The 21578-nt window shown below is 43.8% G+C and overlaps 1 protein-coding gene across 1 annotated transcript in view; it reads left to right on the top strand.

The window, feature by feature from the left end:
• Window positions 1–21578, top strand: part of LOC126212729 (uncharacterized) — a 173109-nt gene that overhangs the window by 67212 nt on the left and 84319 nt on the right. The window contains exon 3 of the mRNA XM_049940140.1: window positions 17142–17314. Within this exon, the coding sequence (XP_049796097.1) occupies window positions 17142–17314 (173 nt within the window). The remainder of the gene's footprint in view (window positions 1–17141; window positions 17315–21578) is intronic.

Below are 21578 nucleotides of genomic sequence, written 5' to 3'. Positions count from 1 at the left end.
ATCCGCGGCACCCATACAGCAGAGCGATAAGTCCAAGGTATTTCACGCCCATTCTGGCAAGCCACACTGGGATTACGTTTCAGCAAGGCAATGCCTGTCTGCACACAATGAGAGTTTCTACTGCTCGCCTTTGTGCTCGCAAAACTGTATCTCGACCAGAAAGATCGCCGGATCTCTCGCCAACTGAGAACGAGCAATCTGGTCATGGCCCTCCAACCACCTCAGGATTTTTAGGATCTTGAGACGTTGTGGTCAAGGAAGGCAGGATTCGGTTATGATTGTCGACAGGGCCATAATCAGTAACTATTGGCTGACTTTTCTTTTAATCACACACAATTTATTTGAAATCAGTAACAGATTAAAGTAATGGCAATAATTTAAGAACTGTTTCATGGCTGAAGGCCTTAATGGCAATAAATTAAGAATTAATTAAACTTGCTGCATCTTACAATTACAGTTATTAAAATATAAGAGACAAGTGGCCAAGGTCTTAAAGATAGCTGCAAAAATACAATTGCTAAATTAAAATTTTGAGGCAAGTAACGACACTCACTGATGAAGGCCTTAATGGCAATAAATTAAGAAGTGTTTAACTTGTTGCAACTTACAAAAGACAGTTAGTAAAATATTCAAAACAAATCACCAAGGTCTTAAAGGTTAACTGCTAAAATACAATTGACACATTAGAATTTTAAGACAAGTAGCAACAGTCATGGCAGAAGGCCTTCAGCGCCAAGAATGGCAATTATTAAAAATATTTAACAAACATACTGTCAAACAGCAAGGCAATAGCAAAAGTTAATTTAAAAGCCAGGCAACTGATCACCAAACGGGCGAGACAAAATGATAGTAAACTTAGTAGCACAATCTTTTAAACTTGCTGTAACGCCAAGAATGACAATTATGTTAAAAAAAATTTAGAAACATACAATTAAAGCAGCAAATATAATAACAAGGTCAATTCAAAAGGACAAGCAACTGATCATCAAACAGGTGAGACGAATGATGGTAATTTGGTAATGCAATAATAAAATGATAACACAATAATAAAACACAAGGGCCAGTTACAGACGGTGCTCCAGGAATCGACCTCTGAGTAGGTCAGGCCAAAAACACTTTTGCGAGCAATGAGATAGGCAGCCAAGAGTTGCATCCACTTCACAAAAAATGTTCAAATGTGTATGAAATCTTATGGGACTTAACTGCTAAGGTCATCAGCCCCTAAGCTTACACACTATTTAACCTAAACTATCCTAAGGACAAACATACACACCCATTCCCGAGGGAGGACTCGAACCTCCGCCGGGACCAGCCGCACAGTCCATGACAGCAACGCCTCAGACCGCTCGGCTCATCCCGCGTGGCTCCACTTCACAAGATGGTAGCTCAGACTAGTGGCAGTCTAATGATAATCTGCTGAAGCTTCCTAACGTGCGATAACCAATGCAACGATGGAACACCACGCCAAAGCCGGAACCAGCGGTCAGTCCCCAGAATGCTATGTTTAGAGCGTCCGAAAGGAGAAAGAAGCCACTACTACCAGAATCGAAGAAACACAAACCGACCTACACATCAAGGAAACTGTCAAAACTACATGCCTTACCGGACAGCAGCAGCAAGGCGAGGAAATGTACACTGCCGTTACATACATTAACCTCCAGGGCAGCTCACTGGGGCGTTAGCGGCCACCAGGCAGGAAAAATACCACTGCTTGAACAAATTGTAACACACAGAATGCAGCACTTAGTAACAAGAAGTCGAGGAAAGCTAATTAGATTCGCCTTCTCCAAGCACTCCACTCCCTGCTCTTCTCCTCGCCGACACTGTGAGCAGCAACACGAACCCGAGTCACTGGAGAACCGCAAGATCTCATAATGGTGGAGGTTTCACTGCTAAGATTGAAATCCATCCAACTTAAAGGTTGTTGGATCCGGTTGACGACGAGATCGTACACGCTTGAGACCACAGCCCTTCCATCCGGCAGTGCACGCGTGCCGCAAGTGGTCCCTGCGCGTTAGCGCACTGTGCGAACCTGGCTTTTCCGGAGTCCCCAACCGAACTACCCCCTCAAACGGCCCAGAAGAACCACGACGTCACCCCAAAGATAGGGCCACAGTTACTATATATCGATAACGCCGCTGCTGCCACTAGCGGATAGGCAACGCTTGCGAAACCAAGTGGCATCAGTCAACACAAGAAGAATACAAAGAACTGCAACCGTGCCATCTAAACGATACAGTCTGGCCTCCAACAGAGGACGGAAACCTACAACAGCGCCAATGCGAGCCATAGCATGGCTCACTTCTGACGTGCCTACTGGACAGAATTTCGAACATCTTTCAGGAGGACGTTCAACAACCCTGCCAATCCATGTCAAGCCGAATAACTCCTTGCATAATGGCCAGAGGTGGACCAAAGCGTTATTGACTTTGCTCAGTTTGTGAGGCTCTTTCTCATGGATAAATCACTCAGTTTTTCTGAAATTGTAATCATTTGTTTGTTGGTGCAAATCACGTCTACCGATTTCCATCCCATTCAGATAATTCGTTTGTGGTATGTCGTTTTTTTTTTTTTTCTTTTTTCTTTCCTTTGTCTTAGAAAGAATTTTTGCAAAGGACAGTTATGGTCAATTAAAATATTGTGTTACATATACTACCCAGGAATATCGCTACTAGAGGTCGCATACAAGGTGCTGTCAAAACTATTGCTCAAGAGAGTAGAAGAACAGGTAGAAAGTACAGTTGGCGACTACCAAGCGGGATTCAGGAAGGTAAGAGGTTCTGTAGAACAGATATTTATCCTGAAGCAACTGATAGAACATTGGGGCTTTAAAAACAAAAAGTCAGTAATAACCTTTGTGGACTTCAAAAAGGCATATATGACTCCATCGACAGACAGACTCTTGTTAGGATCCTGAAGAACAGAGTACTTGATGGAACTGCACAAGAACTCATAAAAGAAATTCTGACAGACACAAAAGCAATGGTGAGATTCAGAGGAGCACTGTCAGAAGAATTTGAGATCAAGACTGGTGTTAAACAGGGAGATGGATTGTCACCATTGTTGTTCAATATAGCACTGGACGAAGTGATCAGGCAGTGGACAGCAATAAACGAGGATATTGGAATACCAAAGACCCATGTGGGGGACAAAAAGGACAACAGGGCTCAAGTGGACTGCCTAGCCTTTGCAGATGACATAGCAATAGTAAGTGAGACGGAAGAAGACGCAAAGACACAACTCGACAACTTAAGTAATGTAGCCAGAAAGGTGGGACTGAGGATCGCTTATAACAAGACAAAGACATTAAACACCACTCCAAACTGGGAAACACCGGAAGGCACTGTGCAAATGGTGGACAAATTTAGATACCTGGGAGAATTTATAATAGGAAGGAACAGGAGCAAGGAGGGAATAACAGAGAGGATAAAGAAGATGTCAGACTGCTGCATGACGAGAGAGATATACAATATATCCACAGAGGCAAAGATAAGCCACTACAAGGCAACAGTGAGGAATGCACTATTATATGCTGCTGAGACGATGACACTAGGAAGGAATGGGGCAGAACAACTAGAGAAAGAGGAGAGAAAAATACTGAGAAAAATACTAGGTCCCAAAAGAGGTGGATGCGAAGACCTAGGAAAGAATTGTACCGGAACATGAGAACAATATCTGGGGAAATCAGACTCAAAAGGGCAAGGTTTGCTGGACCTGTGGTTAGGATGAGTATGGACAGAATGATGAAGAGAGTGTGGGAAACAACAAGGAGGACAAGGGGAAAGACAGGAACCAAGTGGATTGTTCAACTTCGAAAGGACTGGTTGGAATTGGGGATCAAGGTCGAAGGAAAGGAAAATTGGAGGAACAAAGATACACCGACAAATATGCTGGAGATCAATGGCAGAGAATAATACAGGAAAAGATTAAAATATCGCCAGTGGAGCCGCCAGGAGAAACGGAAACTGAAGATCTCGGAAGAAGAGCGGTAGAGAAGAAGAGAAAGAATGAAGAGGTTCTGGGAGAAGAAGAGGAAAATAAACTCCACGAAGGGGCTACCCGTGGTCCTACACAGGACGTAACGCAAGAAGAAGAAGAAGAATATCAGAGTTTTATACGTAAAACTGAAAGAAACACCTCACAGAGAATGAAGGAATTAGGCATATCAAACAAAAATAGCACTTTACTCTGAAATAAGAACGAAACAGCTGTTAGACGCCAGCAGAGCTAAGAGGGGCTTGGCGGTCATAATAGCCTGCACCTGTTTGACTGTTCCATAAACGGAAATGAATATGTCGCGAAATTGGTTGAACAGTTTGAATATAATGGTCCTTGTAAATGAGAAACGACTTCCAGGAGTTGGCTCTTAGCAAAAACATTAAAAACCGAGCGAGGTGGCGCAGTGCTTAGCGCACTGCACTCGCATTCGGAAGGACGACAGTTCAAACCCACGTCTGGCCATCCTGATTTAGGTTTTCCGTGATTTCCCTAAATCGTTCCAGGCAAATGCCCTGATAGTTCCTTTGAAAGGGCACGACTGACTTCCTTCCCCGTCCTTCCCTAATCTGATGACACTGATGCCCTCGCTGTCTGATCTCCTCCTCCAAAACAGCCCAACCCAGTCCCAAAGACATTTAACATTTTATAAGTGAGAGAAGGTAAATCTAATTACTACATTGAAAATCTTGGCTCTATTTTATCCCAGTTCATTACTATTACTCCTTGTAAGCAGAAACACAAAAAAGAAGCCGGCCGCTGTGGCCGAGCAGTTCTAGGCGCTTCAGTCCAGAACCGCGCGACCGCTACGGTCGCAGGTTCGAATCCTGCCTCGGGCATGGATGTGTGTGATGTAGTTAGGTTAGTTAGGTTTACGTATTTCTAAATTCTAGGGGACTGCTGACCCATAGTGCTCAGAGCCATTTGAACCATTTTTGAACAAAAAAGAAAGCAGTAGTTACTCATTACAAGGACTGACAAAATACAAAGTAAAATGAAGTGCTAATTATGGACACTGAACCAAATTTAAATCAGAACTAGATTAATTTGACGAGTTTTTGCAAGGAACAGTGAGTCATGAGAGATTGTCATCCTTAGAGGCACCCCAGTGGCCTGTTTCCACTTTCACTTACATATATTTTTTTTAGATCACCCAATAAGCTACCATCCCACACTGCGAGAGAGAGAAATTCTCACACCACGTGGAGTGGAACCTAGCTGTTATACTTTCGCCCCCACAAGGAGAAAAGAGAAAGTATTCGACAATAAACAGCCAGCGAGTATCCCACAAGAAAGCAGAGATGAGAATCTCTCGACTAGCCTGGCACCTTCCAGTCGCCCAGTGATGCCAACTTGTAAACATAAATTATTCTGCACTGGCTGGGCACACGACACTGTTCATTATACTGGGCTGTTTAGCCAGAGTCCCGGATCATACAGCTCGCTGGCCGCAGTTCATGGGATCTTGACTGCATACGCCTAGACAGTGCCTTGCTGGACAATAAGGTACTTGTAAACTCCTACCTCGCAGAGTCAGTAGCCAAGTCTCCATCCTCTGCTCCAAGCAGCCCAGTCTCTATAGGACATAGTCGTTCTCCTGAGGGGGTGCACCCATAGCTGGTCACCAGGGCGACCCCCCCCCCCTTGCCCCTGCTGCTGTGTGGCCCATCCATGACTCCATTAATCAGTAAACACCACAAGTGTGGGACATGCAATTAATTACACAGACAAATTAAGACGTGTAGCAGCTTGTAACGGAACATATTAAAGGCTTTACTTTCCCGAAGTATGCGATACCTTCCAAATTCAACCAGTTTAACGAGTATTTATGATTATAGAAAAAGTTATTGTGTATGTTAACAATGATTGCATAACATGTCTCCATAAACAGTCAACCCATTTAATTATACTGAATAACTGACCCACACAAAAGTTTATATCACTTGATCACTGATACAGCAAATGTCATCATGAAAAACACTAAGTTTATCTTAAATAATTAATATGAAGTACGAAAAATAGTGGCCAACTTAGGTATTTTGGATCTCCTTAAATAAAAATCACCCAGTGAAACCTATTTGTTCACTAGGAGCGTATTCACTCAGTATTCACGTAATCAATCCTATTTTAGACGAAAACCAATATAATTCTTAATAATTCATGTTACTTACTTATTTATGCAAATTAGAGAAGTCAATTGACAAACTTCTAAAACACGGCCTTTTTGTAACAAAGAATTATTCTGTCAAGTCAACAAATCTGTCTGTCATTTTAATAACATGTTAAATTATGTCACTCGATGCAAATTAATAACTTTTCTGCACAAATTATGATAACAGATGTACATGTGACTCATAAACTATATCTCTTTTTAGTAGTTCTTTGACAATGTTATAAATGCAAGCAGCGAGAAGGGTCGGGAGGCAGTCGGAGGCAGTCGGGGCAGTCGGAATGTCACTTTGGTGAAGTGTGTTTCTGTGTTATTGTTTGGGATGGAAAAACAATGCAAAGAACATGTAAAGGAAGTACTACTTTGTGTTGTGTTATGGTCTTTGGTGGACAGTGGAATTAATATGGCCACCAAAGTAATAAATGTTTCATGTTTACATATGTGTTGGTTTCGCTCGTTCTTTATCATCAAAAGCACATGAAAAACACGGGACCTCATGTGTTTACCCTAGACAACCAGATTTAGAGCCAGCATCAGCATCGAGACACAGCAGCGATCCAGCAAGCAGCAGCGATTACTACAATACAATACATTTTAATGGCGCCAACCTAACAACAATTGCTAACAAGCTCCGTAAATTGGAGTTAAATAGTGCGATTACAGCAATTAGCAATATCTACGACCAGGCGGACCATTACAAGCTCTATCCTTGCAGTCAGCAATATCACCCATATTATCAGCATCAGATGTTCATCAATCAGTAGGAACATGATACAGATTATGAGGAATTAAATAAATAGCTATCATAGAATAAATATGTGAATTCACCACCTGACCGATGGCTTGGATTCTACATGGCATGCTGGCAGCAGGGTGGTCGATGCGTTTCTGCTCCAGCGTGTCTCTCTTCTTCAGCAGTGGGCTTCCTGCCGTCATCCAGTGTGTGAGGATGGTTCCTGTGACAATCAAGTTTCATCTAGTCCCAACAGACTCACTCAGTTAACAGATGGTTTCATCTAGTCCAGGGCTTAACAACTGGCCGGTTTTGAGCGTGAGTACTCGCGTCTGCTCAGGCACGTGCTCGCGAGCAGCTGCAAGGTCGCGGAGTAGGGAGGGAGGGGAGGGAGAGGAAATGTGCGCGCACGTTTGAATAGTGCCGCAGTATGCCTATTGAATTCGCGCTGACTGTGTAACGTTTAAAGTACTACGATCAGCTCTTCACTGGTTAAGAATCATGTGAAGTCGCCGTTGTGTAACCCCAACCATGCTTTCGCAGTTCAACCCCAATTGGGGGGAATTGTATTTGTTTACCGAAAAAGATGGTGTTGCAAAATGTTTAGTATGTCACAAAACACTGAATTCTTTTATGAAATTTAATTTGCAGCGACATTATATGTCGTACCACACAAAAGACTACGGACGTGGAAAATGTGATTGACCAGATCGTGCACAGGAAGTTATTAAACTTAAAAGGAAGCTATCCGATGAAGATCTGGACGATGAAGAAAAATCAACTGAGGCAGCTCTCAGAGTGGGTTACAAAATTGCTTTGCTTTTAGCAAAATCCCTGCGCCCCTTAACTGATGGCGATTTAATAAAGGAATGTTTGGTAGTTGCAGCGGAACATTTGTGTCCATCTCAAGTTGAACAGTTTCGGATTGTGCCATTACCTAAAATGACCATTATGCGTCGCATACAGGACATGGCAGACGACGTCCAGAGGCAGCTTGCAAATATCTGTAAAGATTTTATGGCGTATTCTCTAGCTCTGGACGAAAGTGTTGATATTACTGGAACAGCGCAGCTTGCCATATTTATTAGAGGTGTTAAAAGAGATCTTCAGGTGAGGGAGGAGCTCCTCGATGTAGTAGCCATGAAGAACACTACAACCGGAGGTGATATTTTAAGTAGTGTTGAAGAAAGTGTTGAAAATATAGGATTGTCGTGGAATTCTTTAGTTTCAGTGTCTACAGATGGTAGAGGCATACACTAAGCTAATAAAATTATGTGGCACGTGTACATTCTCCTTTATTTGTTTCATTTGTCGCAGTAATAATTCGTGAGTGATATCCCTGCAGGTGGCCGCGGATTTACATCGACTGGCTGCAGCTGTTGTCTGCCCCACGTGACTCTCCTCACTCTCCGCTCTGGTCCGGTAGTGGGGGTAGCGTGCTCGCGCTGCTCCGTGCTCTCCCCTTGCTGCTCACAGCTTGCTCCGCGAGCATGTATGTTGTGAAGCCCTGATCTAGTCCCAACAGCCAGTTAACAGATGCAACTAGCTGTTCCATACATTTGATTTGTCCACTGTAGGATGATGTTTGTGTGGAGCCCACGATGTTGCCGAGCAGTATCGTGTTGCAAGACAAATACACAGCATGTTGTTCGTAGGACTGACCAAAAGTTTGAAGGATCCTTTTCTGATACAGCACAACACTTACATTGTTTTCCATATGAATGGTAAGTGTCAGATACCCGTATATAATAGCAGCCAAGAATATTGTAAGTAACCTGTTTATGTGTCTGTATGTTGGCAGCGCAATAGACTGCATAAATAACTCTGACAGCACTGTGCGCACTCAGTCGCTGGTCGGACTCACAGTTGGAAGTAGGATGTGAGCAGCCAACAGTGGTGGAAGTTGGGAGTGAGGAGTCAGCAGTGATGGAGGTTACAAGTTCATAATTAGCAGTGTTGGAGGTTTGCAGTATTAGCACAAGCAGACAGTCTGAATGTATATCTGTCATTGAGATTTATTCCTGATGATTAAATAATTTTTTAACTGGTTGTCACATTTTAAGGTAAGTACATTGTTTGCTCTGCAATAAAATCTTTCCTTTGTTAACAACATGCCTATTAGTAGTTAGAGCCTTCAGTAGTTAGAATCTTTTATTTAGCTGGCAGTATTGGTGCTTGCGGCATTGCTGTAGTTCGTGTAATGAAGATTTTTGTGAGGTGAGGGACTTATATATGGGTTATTATAAGGATCTCAAGTAATTCAGGGCCATTCTTTTGTATTAATTATTTGGGGTCACGTTATCATTTTGAGCAGTCATATTGCGTTGCGCCAGGATATTGTGGGTCCGTTTTGAGATGATAAGAATAGCAAAGAGACAGTAGGTTCAGTACGTCAATTTGATTCAGCAGTTTCAGAATTAAATTCAGAAGTTTCACCTTCCCAGTTATTTCAGTCTGTTGTTGTTGTTGTGGTCTTCAGTCCTGAGACTGGTTTGATGCAGCTCTCCATGCTACTCTATCCTGTGCAAGCTTCTTCATCTCCCAGTACCTACTGCAGCCTACATCCTTCTGAATCTGCTTAGTGTATTCATCTCTTGGTCTCCCTCTACGATTTTTACCCTCCACGCTGCCCTCCAATACTAAATTGGTGATCCCTTGATGCCTCAGAACATGTCCTACCAGCCGATCCCTTCTTCTGGTCAAGTTGTGCCAGAAACTTCTCTTCTCCCCAATCCTATTCAATACTTCCTCATTAGTTATGTGATCTACCCATCTAATCTTCAGCATTCTTCTGTAGCACCACATTTCAAAAGCTTCTATTCTCTTCTTGTCCAAACTATTTATCGTCCATGTTTCACTTCCATACATGGCTACACTCCATACAAATACTTTCAGAAATGGCTTCCTGACACTTAAATCTATACTCGATGTAAACAAATTTCTCTTCTTCAGAAACGCTTTCCTTGCCATTGCCAGTCTACATTTTATATCCTCTCTACTTCGACCATCATCAGTTATTTTGCTCCCCAAATAGCAAAACTCCTTTACTACTTTATGTGTCTCATTTTCTAATCTAATACCCTCAACAGCACCCGACTTAATTCGACTACATTCCATTATCCTCGTTTTGCTTTTGTTGATGTTCATCTTATATCCTCCCTTCAAGACACCATCCATTCCGTTCAACTGCTCTTCCAAGTCCTTTGCTGTCTCTGACAGAATTACAATGTCATCGGCGAACCTCAAAGTTTTTATTTCTTCTCCATGGATTTTAATACCTACTCCGAATTTTTCTTTTGTTTCCTTTACTGCTTGCTCAATATACAGATTGAATAACATCGGGGAGAGGCTACAACCCTGTCTTACTCCCTTTCCAACCACTGCTTCCCTTTCATGTCCCTCGACTCTTATAACTGCCATCTGGTTTCTGTACAAATTGTAAATAGCCTTTCGCTCCCTGTATTTTACCCCCGCCACCTTTAGAATTTGAAAGAGAGTATTCCAGTCAACATTGTCAAAAGCTTTCTCTAAGTCTACAAATGCTAGAAACGTAAGTTTGCCTTTCCTTAATCTTTCTTCTAAGATAAGTCGTAAGGTCAGTATTGCCTCACGTGTTCCAGTATTTCTACGGAATCCCAACTGATCTTCCCCGAGATCGGCTTCTACTAGTTTTTCCATTCGTCTGTGAAGAATTCGTGTTAGTATTTTGCAGCTGTGACTTATTAAACTGATTGTTCGGTAATTTTCACATCTGTCAACACCCGCTTTCTTTGGGATTTTAATTATTATATTCTTCTTGAAGTCTGAGGGTATTTCGCCTGTTTCATACAACTTGCTCACCAAATGGTAGAGTATTGTCAGGACTGGCTCTCCCAAGGCCGTCAGTAGTTCCAATGGAATGTTGTCTACTCCTGGGGCCTTGTTTCGACTCAGGTCTTTCAGTGCTCTGTCAAACTCTTCACGCAGTATCGTATCTCCCATTTCATCTTCATCTACATCCTCTTCCATTTCCATAATATTGTCCTCAAGTACATCTCCCTTGTATAGACCCTCTATATACTCCTTCCACCTTTCTGCTTTCCCTTCTTTGCTTAGAACTGGGTTTCCATCTGAGCTCTTGATGTTCATACAAGTGGTTCTCTTATATCCAAAGGTCTCTCTAATTTTCCTGTAGGCAGTCTAAGTAAATAAAAATTTACTATGTGAAATTGACTATACTGTCTCTTTGCTTTATCATATCATTTCTGACCTACAGAATTTGCCCTGACAAACAGAACTCAAACTTTTCTTAGTTATTAATTACTCACAATATTCAACGGTAACGCGATCTGACTGCTTTCAAATTAACTCAAAAGAAAGGCCCTGAATAAGAAGAAATCCTAGCAATAACCCATACATGTCGTACGTCGCTCACCTCACAAAAATCTTCATTACACGAACTACAGCAATGCCGCGAGCACCAATACTGCCAGCTAAATAAAAGATTCTAACTACTGAAGGCTCTAACTACTAATAGGCATGTAGATAGCAAAGGAAAGATTTTGTTGCAGAGCAAACAACGTATTTACCTTAAGAATGTGACAACCAGTTCAAAAATTATATAATCATCAGTAATAAATCTCAATGACAGATATATATTCAGACCGTCCACTTGCACTAATACTGCAAATCTCCAACACTACTAATTATTAACCTCTAACATCCACCACTGCTGGCTGTTCACCTTCAACTTCCATCAACGCTGACTGTTAAGTTCCGCTGTGCCCGAGCGGTTCTAAGCTGTTCAGTCCGGAACCGCGCTGCTGCTACGGTCGCAGGTTCGAATGCCGCCTCGGGCATGGAATGTGCGATGTCCTTAGGTTAATTAGGTTTAAGTAGTTCTAAGTTCTAGGGGACCGATGACCTGCAATGTTAAGTCCCATAGTGCTCAGAACGATTTGATTTGATTTGATTTGTTAACTTCCAGCTGCTAGTCCCACCAGCCACAGAGTCGCAGTGCTATCAGACTTAGTAGTGCAGTCTATTGCGCTGCAAACATACAGACACATAAACAGGCTACTTACAGTATGACCGATCCATCCCTCTGCTGAACCTGGGATCAGAGACTTGCCACCTTTACAGTCTTGTATGACGATTTCCAGACGTCATTCGAAACCTGTACCCTCTAGTGAGCAGAAACCCATGCCATTGCTGCAGGTTCCATTTCACGTGTCCCCTTATCCAGTTTCCTCACACATCAAGGCCCTAGGTAGTTTTTTACTGTCATTCGTAATGGATGCCTACTAGAGACCAAATTCATCGAGTGAAGTCCAGCAAAATCCAAGTAAAACAGAGCTCCCAGCGTTCCATCTCCATAGTAAAGAGGTACACAGGCAGTTATATGTGCACCTAGATGGGATCAAAGTTTCCCACAGCTATCTAGGTACTTCCCTCTGCCTGTCACTGTCATTTATGCAGGACTGCGCTAGTCTGTCAAAGGCGTTTGGTTCCATAGTAAATCTATTGCACCACATTGCCGCAAACAACTGGGGAGGAAATGCAGATGAACAATGCAACGTTGCAATTTCACTTGGACATTAAGCTGCTGAATATTGCACTAAATCATGGAAGAACATGGCACGTACAAATAAGAATAGGCTGTGTTGACTATTAACGGTATTGCCACAACAGCTCCTACTTACAAGGGAACCTCCCCATCGCACCCCCCTCAGATTTAGTTATAAATTGGCACAATGGATAGGCCTTGAAAAACTGAACACAGATCAATCGAGAAAACAGGAAGAAGTTGTGTGGAAGTACGAAAAAAAATAAGCAAAATATACAAACTGAGTAGTGCATGCGCATGATAAGCAACATCAAGGACAATCTGAGGGCAGGAGCGCCGTGGTCCCGTGGTTAGCGTGAGCAGCTGCGGAACGTGAGGTCCTTAGTTCAAGTCTTCCCTCGAGTGAAAAGATTTAATTTTTTATTTTCAGACAGTTATTATCTGTCCGTTCGTTTATTGACGTCTCTTTTCACTGTAATAAGTTTAGTGTCTGTATTTTGCGACCGCACCGCAATACCGTGCGATTAGTAGACGAAAGGACGTGCCTCTCCAATGGGAAACGAATACATTTGATCGCAAGGTCATAGGTCAACCGATTCCTCCACAGGAAAACACGTCTGATATATTCTATATGACACTGGTGACGGCATGTGCGTCACATGACAGGTCTATGTTATCGACCCACCTAACTTGTACACTTGGGGAATGGGTAAAAAGATTCTTCTACCTTGCCCGATTTAGGTTTTCGAGTGGATGTGATAATCACTCCCAAAAAAGTGATCGCACCGAATGGACGGACGGACAGATAATAATTGTGTGAAAATAAAAAATTAAACTTTTCACTCCAGGGAAGACTTGAACCAAGGACCTCACACTCCGCAGCTGCTCACGCTAACCACGGGACCACGGCGCTCCTGAACTTACACTGTCCTTGATGTTGCCTGTCTTGCGCATGAACTACTCAGTTTGTATATTTTCCTTATTTTTTTCATACTTCCACACAACTTCTTCCTGTTTTCTCGATTGATCTGTGTTCAGTTTTTCAAGACCTATCCACTGTGCCAACTTATAACTAAATCTGAGGGGGGGTGCGATGGGCAGGTTCCCTTGTTAGTGGTAGCTGGTTCTATCCAGTTTTGTGCCGGCTGCTGTAGACGAGCGGTTCTAGGCACCTCAGTCCGGAACGGCGCCGTTGCTACTGTCGCAGGTTCGAATCCCGCGTCGGGCATGGATGTGTGTGATGTCCTTAGGTTAGTTAGGTTTAAGTAGTTCTAAGTGTAGGTGACTCATGACCACAGATGTTGAGTCCTATAGTGCTTAGAGCCATTTGAACCATTTTACCCAGTTTTGCCCCCACTAATCTCACAATCAGATGCCAAGGTGCTAATTCTTAAGACACAGTCCAATGTGAATTCAATCCTCAATACAGTAGAGTCTCGATAGTTCAAGGTGAATGGGACTGGAACCACCTCGAACTATCGAAAACTCGGACTATTGAAATTTAAATGGGAAAAAGAAATATTGTGATATTGTAAGTAATACAGGTCAAAATATGAACTTTATTAAAATAAAAGTATTTACACATGCATTTACATTGGCAGAATAACAATAATTATTTATGTAGACAAGTAATAGTGAAGTGTCTCTTGTTTGGCGAAGCTGCAACGTTTCCTCGCGGCAATGTCACGCCACCGTCTCAGGAGCAGTAGGTCAGTTGGTGTCGCCTCAGGCTGTTGTTCCACGTAGCATACGGCGGCCTCGAGAGCAGCGTACAGAATAGCCATCGGTGTGACTCATCATCAGTGCAGCCTCTGCCTCGTCACTCTCACACTGCCATGGAATGTTAACCGTGTCAATTCTAGAAGAGTCTGTCACTTCCAAGTGTTCGTCCGCATTTAACCACTCGCCTACTTCCACCTCTTCTGCCTCTTCACACCCTGGCAATCTTCTGATTAAATTACTCAATGGTTGATCGTCCTCATCTGCTGAATCTTCAGTTTCTGTGTCTGGTATACTTTCCTGTAGAATTTTTTTCCATGACTTAGGAATTGTGTCTGACTTTATTTCGCTCCAAGATTCGCTAATCCAGTACACGACGTCCTTCAAAGTCACTTTCTTCAAAGCTCCTTCAATGCTTTCGTTGTCTTTGGAATGCGAGATTGACTGTAGCAATCGCCGTCGATACTTTTTTTTTCCAGACATTCCAGAACGCCCTGATCCATGGGCTGAATGAGAGAGGTAACGTTTGGTGGGAAAAACAAGGCGCAGCTACCGTCGCACTGCAGTTCTCCTGCACTTGTGAGGACGCATTATCCGTGAGCAAAATTGCTTTGCATGGCAGTCCCCTTTCTTTTAAAAAATTCTTACAGTCAGGTACAAATGAGTTAAAAAACCAGTTCTTGAAGATTTCCTGACTCATCCAGGCATTATTCTGATGTATATAGACAACTGGAAGAGCTCAGATGGATACATTCTGGAATGCTCTTGGCTTGGCAGACTTCCCAATCACAACTAGTTTTAGTTTGTGGTTTCCAATTGCATGTGAAGCTGCCATAACTGTGAGCCGCTCTTTGCTTTTTTTGCGCCCAGGAGCACTTTTTTCTTCACAAGAAGCAAGTGTTCTCGCTGGTAACATTTTAAAATTTGGCCCAGTTTCGTCACAGTTATATATTTGTTCATTAGACAAATATTCGTCAGTTACGATTTTTTTAAACTCGACGATAAATTTTGAAACGGGCTGAGCGTCACCAGAGTTTTTCTCCGCATTCGTCTAGTTGACGCACTCCATACCTTTTCTTCCACATGTCGAGCCAGCCCACACTAGCGGCGAAATTGTCATCCCCTTCGTGCAGCTGGTTTCTGAAAAACAAAGTTTTTTCTTGCAAGATTGGGCCAGAAATCGGAGCACCCTTCTGTCTGTCTTGGGTAAACCACATGAACAATGCCTCACTTGTTTTTCCGAAGTCTGACTTCTTTATACTTCTTCGACTGAGAGATTCGTGTGAGCATTTCTGTGAAGAAAACTGTTCCAATTTAAGTCAGTTTCTTCGCCAGTCACCAACAGTAACTTCACCGACACCATATTCGAGAGCAAGTTTTTTTATTGTTTCGAGACGTTGTCAAGTTGTCTTAGAGCTTCTAATTTTAGATGCAAGGCACAAATTTCCTCTTTTTTGTTACAGCACTCATCTTTGTAAGGTGTACAACGGAACACACAGTCAACAAACAAAACGACACACAACGCTGTACAATACAGGTATGTACTGGGAACTACAGCAGCGTATGAACTCCCCAGTTTTGATCGGTAGCAGCCGGCAGCAGTCGGGGTATTTCGTGCCGTACTGACAACAGATGTTCGTGCAACAGGGCAGCGAGCTAATTTTCGGTGTTGATTGCATTGTTGTCTGATTTGTCACTGAGCTGTACTCCCCCTATCTATGTTTTGCAATGATGTTCGAACTATCGAGACTCGAACTGTCGACGAGACTCTACTGTAGCGTGTTCCAGAATCCACCAACTGAGGAAGGTTGCACAGGTTGATCTCCCTCGTCATGAAAGCTCGAGGTTCAGCGTCATCCAAGTAGCACAAGGGAGACGTGGTCACATCTTCAAGAAGTCGACTTACAGCGGAAGTGTTTCCTGTGACTATGGTGTCAAGGAGCAGACGATGTGAGACACGTTGTGCAGGACTACCTACTCCATCTTTTTAGAGGTGGGCCGCGTGGGATTAGCAGAGCGGTATGAGGCGCTGCAGTCATGGACTTTGCGGCCGGTACCGGCGGAGGTTCGACTCCTCCCTCGGGCATGGGTGTGTGTGTTTGTCCTTAGGATAATTTAGGATAAGTAGTGTGTACGCTTAGGGACTGATGACCTTAGCAGTTAAGTACCGTAAGATTTCACACACATTTCAACTTTTTTTTTTTTTTAGAGGTTGTCTGTCATAGTTCTGGCCGAATGTTTTTATGGGAATTTTGGGCCCGTGCAGTCTATCGCACGGCTTTCTGGGCGGGAAGGAGCGCCTGGTCCCCGGCACGAATCCGCCCGGCGGATTTGTGTCGAAGTCTGGTGAACCGGCCAGTGTGTGGATGGTTTTTAGGCGGTTTTCCATCTGCCTCAGCGAATGCGCGCTGGTTCCCTTTATGCCGCCTCAGTTACACTATCTCGGCGATTGCTGCACAAGCACGTTCTCCACGTACTCGTACACCACCATTAATCTACCACGCAAACATTTGGGGTTACACTCGTCTGGTGTGAGACGTTCCTTGGGGGGTCCACCGGGGGCCGAACCACACAATAACCCTGAAAGAGTGGTTCGGTGTGCGGCGGCCGAGGGGTGAAGTGGACTGCGGTAGTCGTCGTGGGGTTGTGGACCACTGCGGCTGCGGCGGGGATGGAGCCTCTCCACCGTTTCTAGGCCCCCAGCTTACAATACAATACAATACAATGGGAATTTTAGTATTTCAAAAGAGACCGCTCAGTTCACCATAATATGTCAGCAGACTCGTATACCAGTGATAATTTACGCCAGAATAACTGTCCGACAGTTTAATTCGTCTCTAGTGACCAGTACCAACAGTAAACGTAAAAACTGGAGAAGGGGAAAGTTGAGTTCAGTTTTCACTATTCTATTCTACAAACTACAGCCAAGTTTCAGTATACCATTTGTCACATGAGTTGCCTCCATTTTATTTTGAAAGGTGGAATAATACGGAATGGAACGTGACAACGCTGCAAACGGATGCTCTGAGGCACCGTGTCTTGTCCCAGTCACTGCAAGCTGTTCGGCGCATCACAACAGCCATAACCGCCAGGCAAACGTGTGAGCTCAACCATCGGCCATATTTTAAGATGACGTACTTGAACAAAACTGGTGAGTATCTTCTTTGGAAGTATGCTGTTGTTAAAAAAAATGTGCTCATTAGGATATTCTATTTAAAAAAATCTCCTCTAAGTTAATGAACACATGATGATGGGGTTGTGCCACAGCTGAAAAGTCTGTCCTAATTAAAGTACACTACTAGCTATTAAAATTGCTACACCACGAAGATGACGTGCTACAGACGCGAAATTTAACCGACAGGAAGAAGACGCTGTGATATGCAAATGATTAGCTTCTTAGAGCATTCGCACAAGGTTGGCACCAGTGGCGACACCTACAACGTGCTGACATGAGGAAAGTTTCCAACCGATTTCTCATACACAAACAGCAGTTGACCGGCGTTGCCTGGTGAAACGTTGTTGTGATGCCTCGTGTAAGGAGGAGAAATGTGTACCATCAAGTTTCCGACTTTGTTAAAGGTCGGATTGTAACCTATCGCGATTGCGGTTTATCGTATCGCGACATTGCTGCACGTGTTGGTCGAGATCCAATGACTGCTACAAGAATATGGATTCGGTGGGTTCAGGAGGGTAATACGGAACGCCGTGCTGGATCACAACGGCCTCGTATCACTGGCAGTCGAGATGACGGCATCTTATCTGCACAGCTGTAACGGATCGTGCAGCCACGTCTCGATCCCTGAGTCAACAGATGGGGACGTTTGCAAGACAACAACCATCTGCACGAACAGTTCGACGACGTTGGCAGCAGCATGGACTCTCAGCAAGGAACCAGGGCTGCGGTTACCCTTGACGCTGTATCACAGAGAGGAGTGCCTGCGATGGTGTACTCAACGACGAACCTGCGTGCACGAATGGCAAAACGCCATTTTTCGGATGAATCCAGGTTCTGTTTACGGCATCATGATGGTCGCATCCGTGTTTGGCAATATCGCGGTGAACGCACATTGGAAGCATGTATTCCTCATCGCCATACTGGCGTATCACCCGGCGTGATGGTATGGGGTGTCATTGGTCACACGTCTCGGTCACCTCTTGTTCGCACTGACCCGTGGCTCTACCCTTTATTCGATTCCTGTGAAACCCTCCAGATCTCTCACCAATTGAAAACGTCTGGTACATGGTGGCCGAGCAACTGGCTCGTCACAATACGCCAGTCACTACTCTCGATGAACTGTGGTATCGTGTTGAAGCTGCATGGGCAGCTGTACCTGTACACGCCAGCCAAGCTCTGTTTGTCTCAATGCCCAGGCGTATCGAGGCCGTTATTATGGCCAGACGTTGTTGTTCTGGGTACTGATTTCTCAGGATCTATGCACCCAAATTATGTGAAAATGTAATCACATGTCAGTTCTAGTATAATATATCTGTCCAATGAATACTCTTTTAACATCTGCATTTATTTTTGGTACAGCAATTAGAACTAAATAATAACCACACTGGACTGTAACTGCACTGGAGAAACTGAACAGTTATCTACTGACAACCGATTGCGTCTAACAATGGAAGATCATCAACTTGGTCCCATGTTTTAGGGATTAAAAAAGCACACTTGTAACGTATCAGCACCAGCCATCTATCCTGAGCAGAGATTTGGGCCATAATTCTGTTTTGCACTCGTTCCAGCACACTGCGGCCCCCCAATGCCTGAAGTGGGAACTACCGTACAGTACAGTAAGTAAGAGATTCGTACTTATAATGCCGGTGAACCTATAAGCCACAGTGTGGCAACTCCAAAAGCAGTATACAACATCTACATCTACATCCATACTCTGCAAGGCACCGGACGGTGTGTGGCGGAGGGTACTTTGAGTACCTCTATCGGTTCTTCCTTCTATTCCAGTCTCGTATTCTTCGTGGAAAGAAGGATTGTCGGTATGCCTCTGTGTGGGCTCTAATCTCTCTCATTTTACCCTCACGGTCTCTTCGCGAGATATACGTAGGAGGGAGAAATATACTGCTTGACTCCTCGGTGAAGGTATGTTCTCGAAACTTCAACAAAAGCCCGTACCGAGCTACTGAGCGTCTCTCTTGCAGAGTCTTCAACTGGAGTTTATCTATCATATCCGTAACGCCTTCGCGATTACTAAATGATCCTGTAACGAAGCGCACTGCTCTCCGTTGGATCTTCTCTTTCTCTTCTATCAACCCTATCTGGTACGGATCCCACACTGCTGAGCAGTATTCAAGCAGTGGGCGAACAAGCGTACTGTAACCTGCTTCCTTTGTTTTCGGATTGCATTTCCTTAGGATTCTTCCAATGGATCTCAGTCTGGCATCTGCTTTACCGACGATTAATTTTATGTGGTCATTCCAGTTTAAATCACTACTAATGCCTACTCCCAGTTAATTTATGGAATTAACTGCTTCCAGTTGCTGACCTGCTAAATAATAGCTAAATGATAAAGGGTCTTTCTTTCTATATATTCGCAGCACATTACACTTGTCTACATTGAGATTCAATTGCCATTCCCTGCACCATGCGTAAATTCGTTGCAGATCCTCCTGCATTTCAGTACAATTTTCCATTGTTACAACCTCTCGATATACCACAGCATGAACCGCAAAAAGCCTCGGTGAACTTCCAATGTTATCCACAAGGTTAAATCGCGACGTTTTAACGTCAAAGCCCGTGAAAGTTGTGACTGGTATGCATCGTTACATGTGGCTATTTGACAAACTTTTACATGAGGCAAATGAAATAGTTTGAGTGTTTCTTGGTGCTATTATTTATAACTTCCGATTTAGTTGTAGAAACCATAGAGAAGACCTGGTAAACTGAGTGACATCAGGTTCTTCTGTATGAGAGGTTGTCGGTGACGATGGTGACGCTAACCTTTCACCACTATCGTGTATATATACAGGATGGTCCACTGATCGTGACCGGGCCAAATATCTCACGAAATAAGCGTCAAACGAAAAAACTACAATGAAAGAAACTTGTCTAGCTTGAAGGGGGAAACCAGATGGCGCTATGGTTGGCCCGCTAGATGGCGCTTCCATAGGTCAAACGGATATCAACTGCGTTTTTTAAAATAGGTTCAAATGGCTCTGAGCACTATGGGACTCAACTGCTGTGGTCATTAGTCCCCTAGAACTTAGAACTACTTAAACCTAACTAACCTAAGGACATCACACACATCCATGCCCGAGGCAGGATTCGAACCATCGACCGTAGCAGTCGCACGGTTCCGGACTGCGCGCCTAGAACCGCGAGACCACCGCGGCCGGCTTTTAAAATAGGAACCCCCATTTTTATTGCATATTCGTATAGTACGTAAAGAAATATTAATGTTTTAGTTGGACCACTTTCTTCGATTTGTGATAGATGGCGCTGTAATAGTCACAAACGTATAAGTACGTGGTAACACGTAACATTCCGCCAGTGCGGACGGTATTTGCTTCGTGATACATTACCCGTGTTCCGTTTACCGATTGCGGAAAAATTCCGATATCGTGTTGATGTATGGCTATTGTGATCAAAATGCCCAACGGACGTGTGCTATGTATGCTGCCTGGTATCCTGGACGACATCATCCAAGTGTCCGGACCGTTCGCCGGATAGTTACGTTATTTAAGGAAACAGGAAGTGTTCAGCCACATGTGAAACGTCAACCACGACCTGCAACAAATGATGATGCCCAAGTAGGTGTTTCAGCTGCTGTCGCGGCTAATCCGCACATCAGTAGGAGACAAACTGCGCGAGAATCGGGAATCTCAAAACCTTCGGAGTTGAGAATGCTACATCAACATCGACTGCACCCGTACCATATTTCTATGCACCAGGAGTTGCACGGTGACGACTCTGAACGTCGTGTACAGTTCTGCCACTGGGCACAAGAGAAATTACGGGACGATGACAGATTTTTTGCACGCGTTCTGTTTAGCGACGAAGTGTCATTCACCAACAGCGGTAACGTAAACCGGCATAATATGCACTATTGGTCAACGGAAAATCAACGATGGTTGCTACAAGTGGAACATCAGAGACCTTGGCGGGTTAATGTATGGTGCGGCATTATGGGTGGAAGGATAATTGGCCCCCATTTAATCGACGGCAATCTAAATGGTGCATTGTATGCTGATTCCCTGCGTATAATGTTCTACCGATGTTACTACAAGATGTTTCACTGCATGACAGAATGGCGATGAACTTACAACATGATGCGGTTGAAGCGGTATTGAATAGCATATTTCATGACAGGTGGATTGGTCGTCGAAGCATCACACCGTGGCCCGCACGTTCACCGGATCTGACGTCCCTAGATTTCTCTTTGTGGGGAAAGTTGAAGGAT

The sequence above is a fragment of the Schistocerca nitens genome, chromosome 11, assembly GCF_023898315.1.
Source record: "Schistocerca nitens isolate TAMUIC-IGC-003100 chromosome 11, iqSchNite1.1, whole genome shotgun sequence".
NCBI classification, from domain to species: Eukaryota; Metazoa; Arthropoda; class Insecta; order Orthoptera; family Acrididae; genus Schistocerca; species Schistocerca nitens.
Note: the sequence above shows the minus strand (reverse complement) of the source record. Positions and strands in the feature narration are given on the sequence as shown.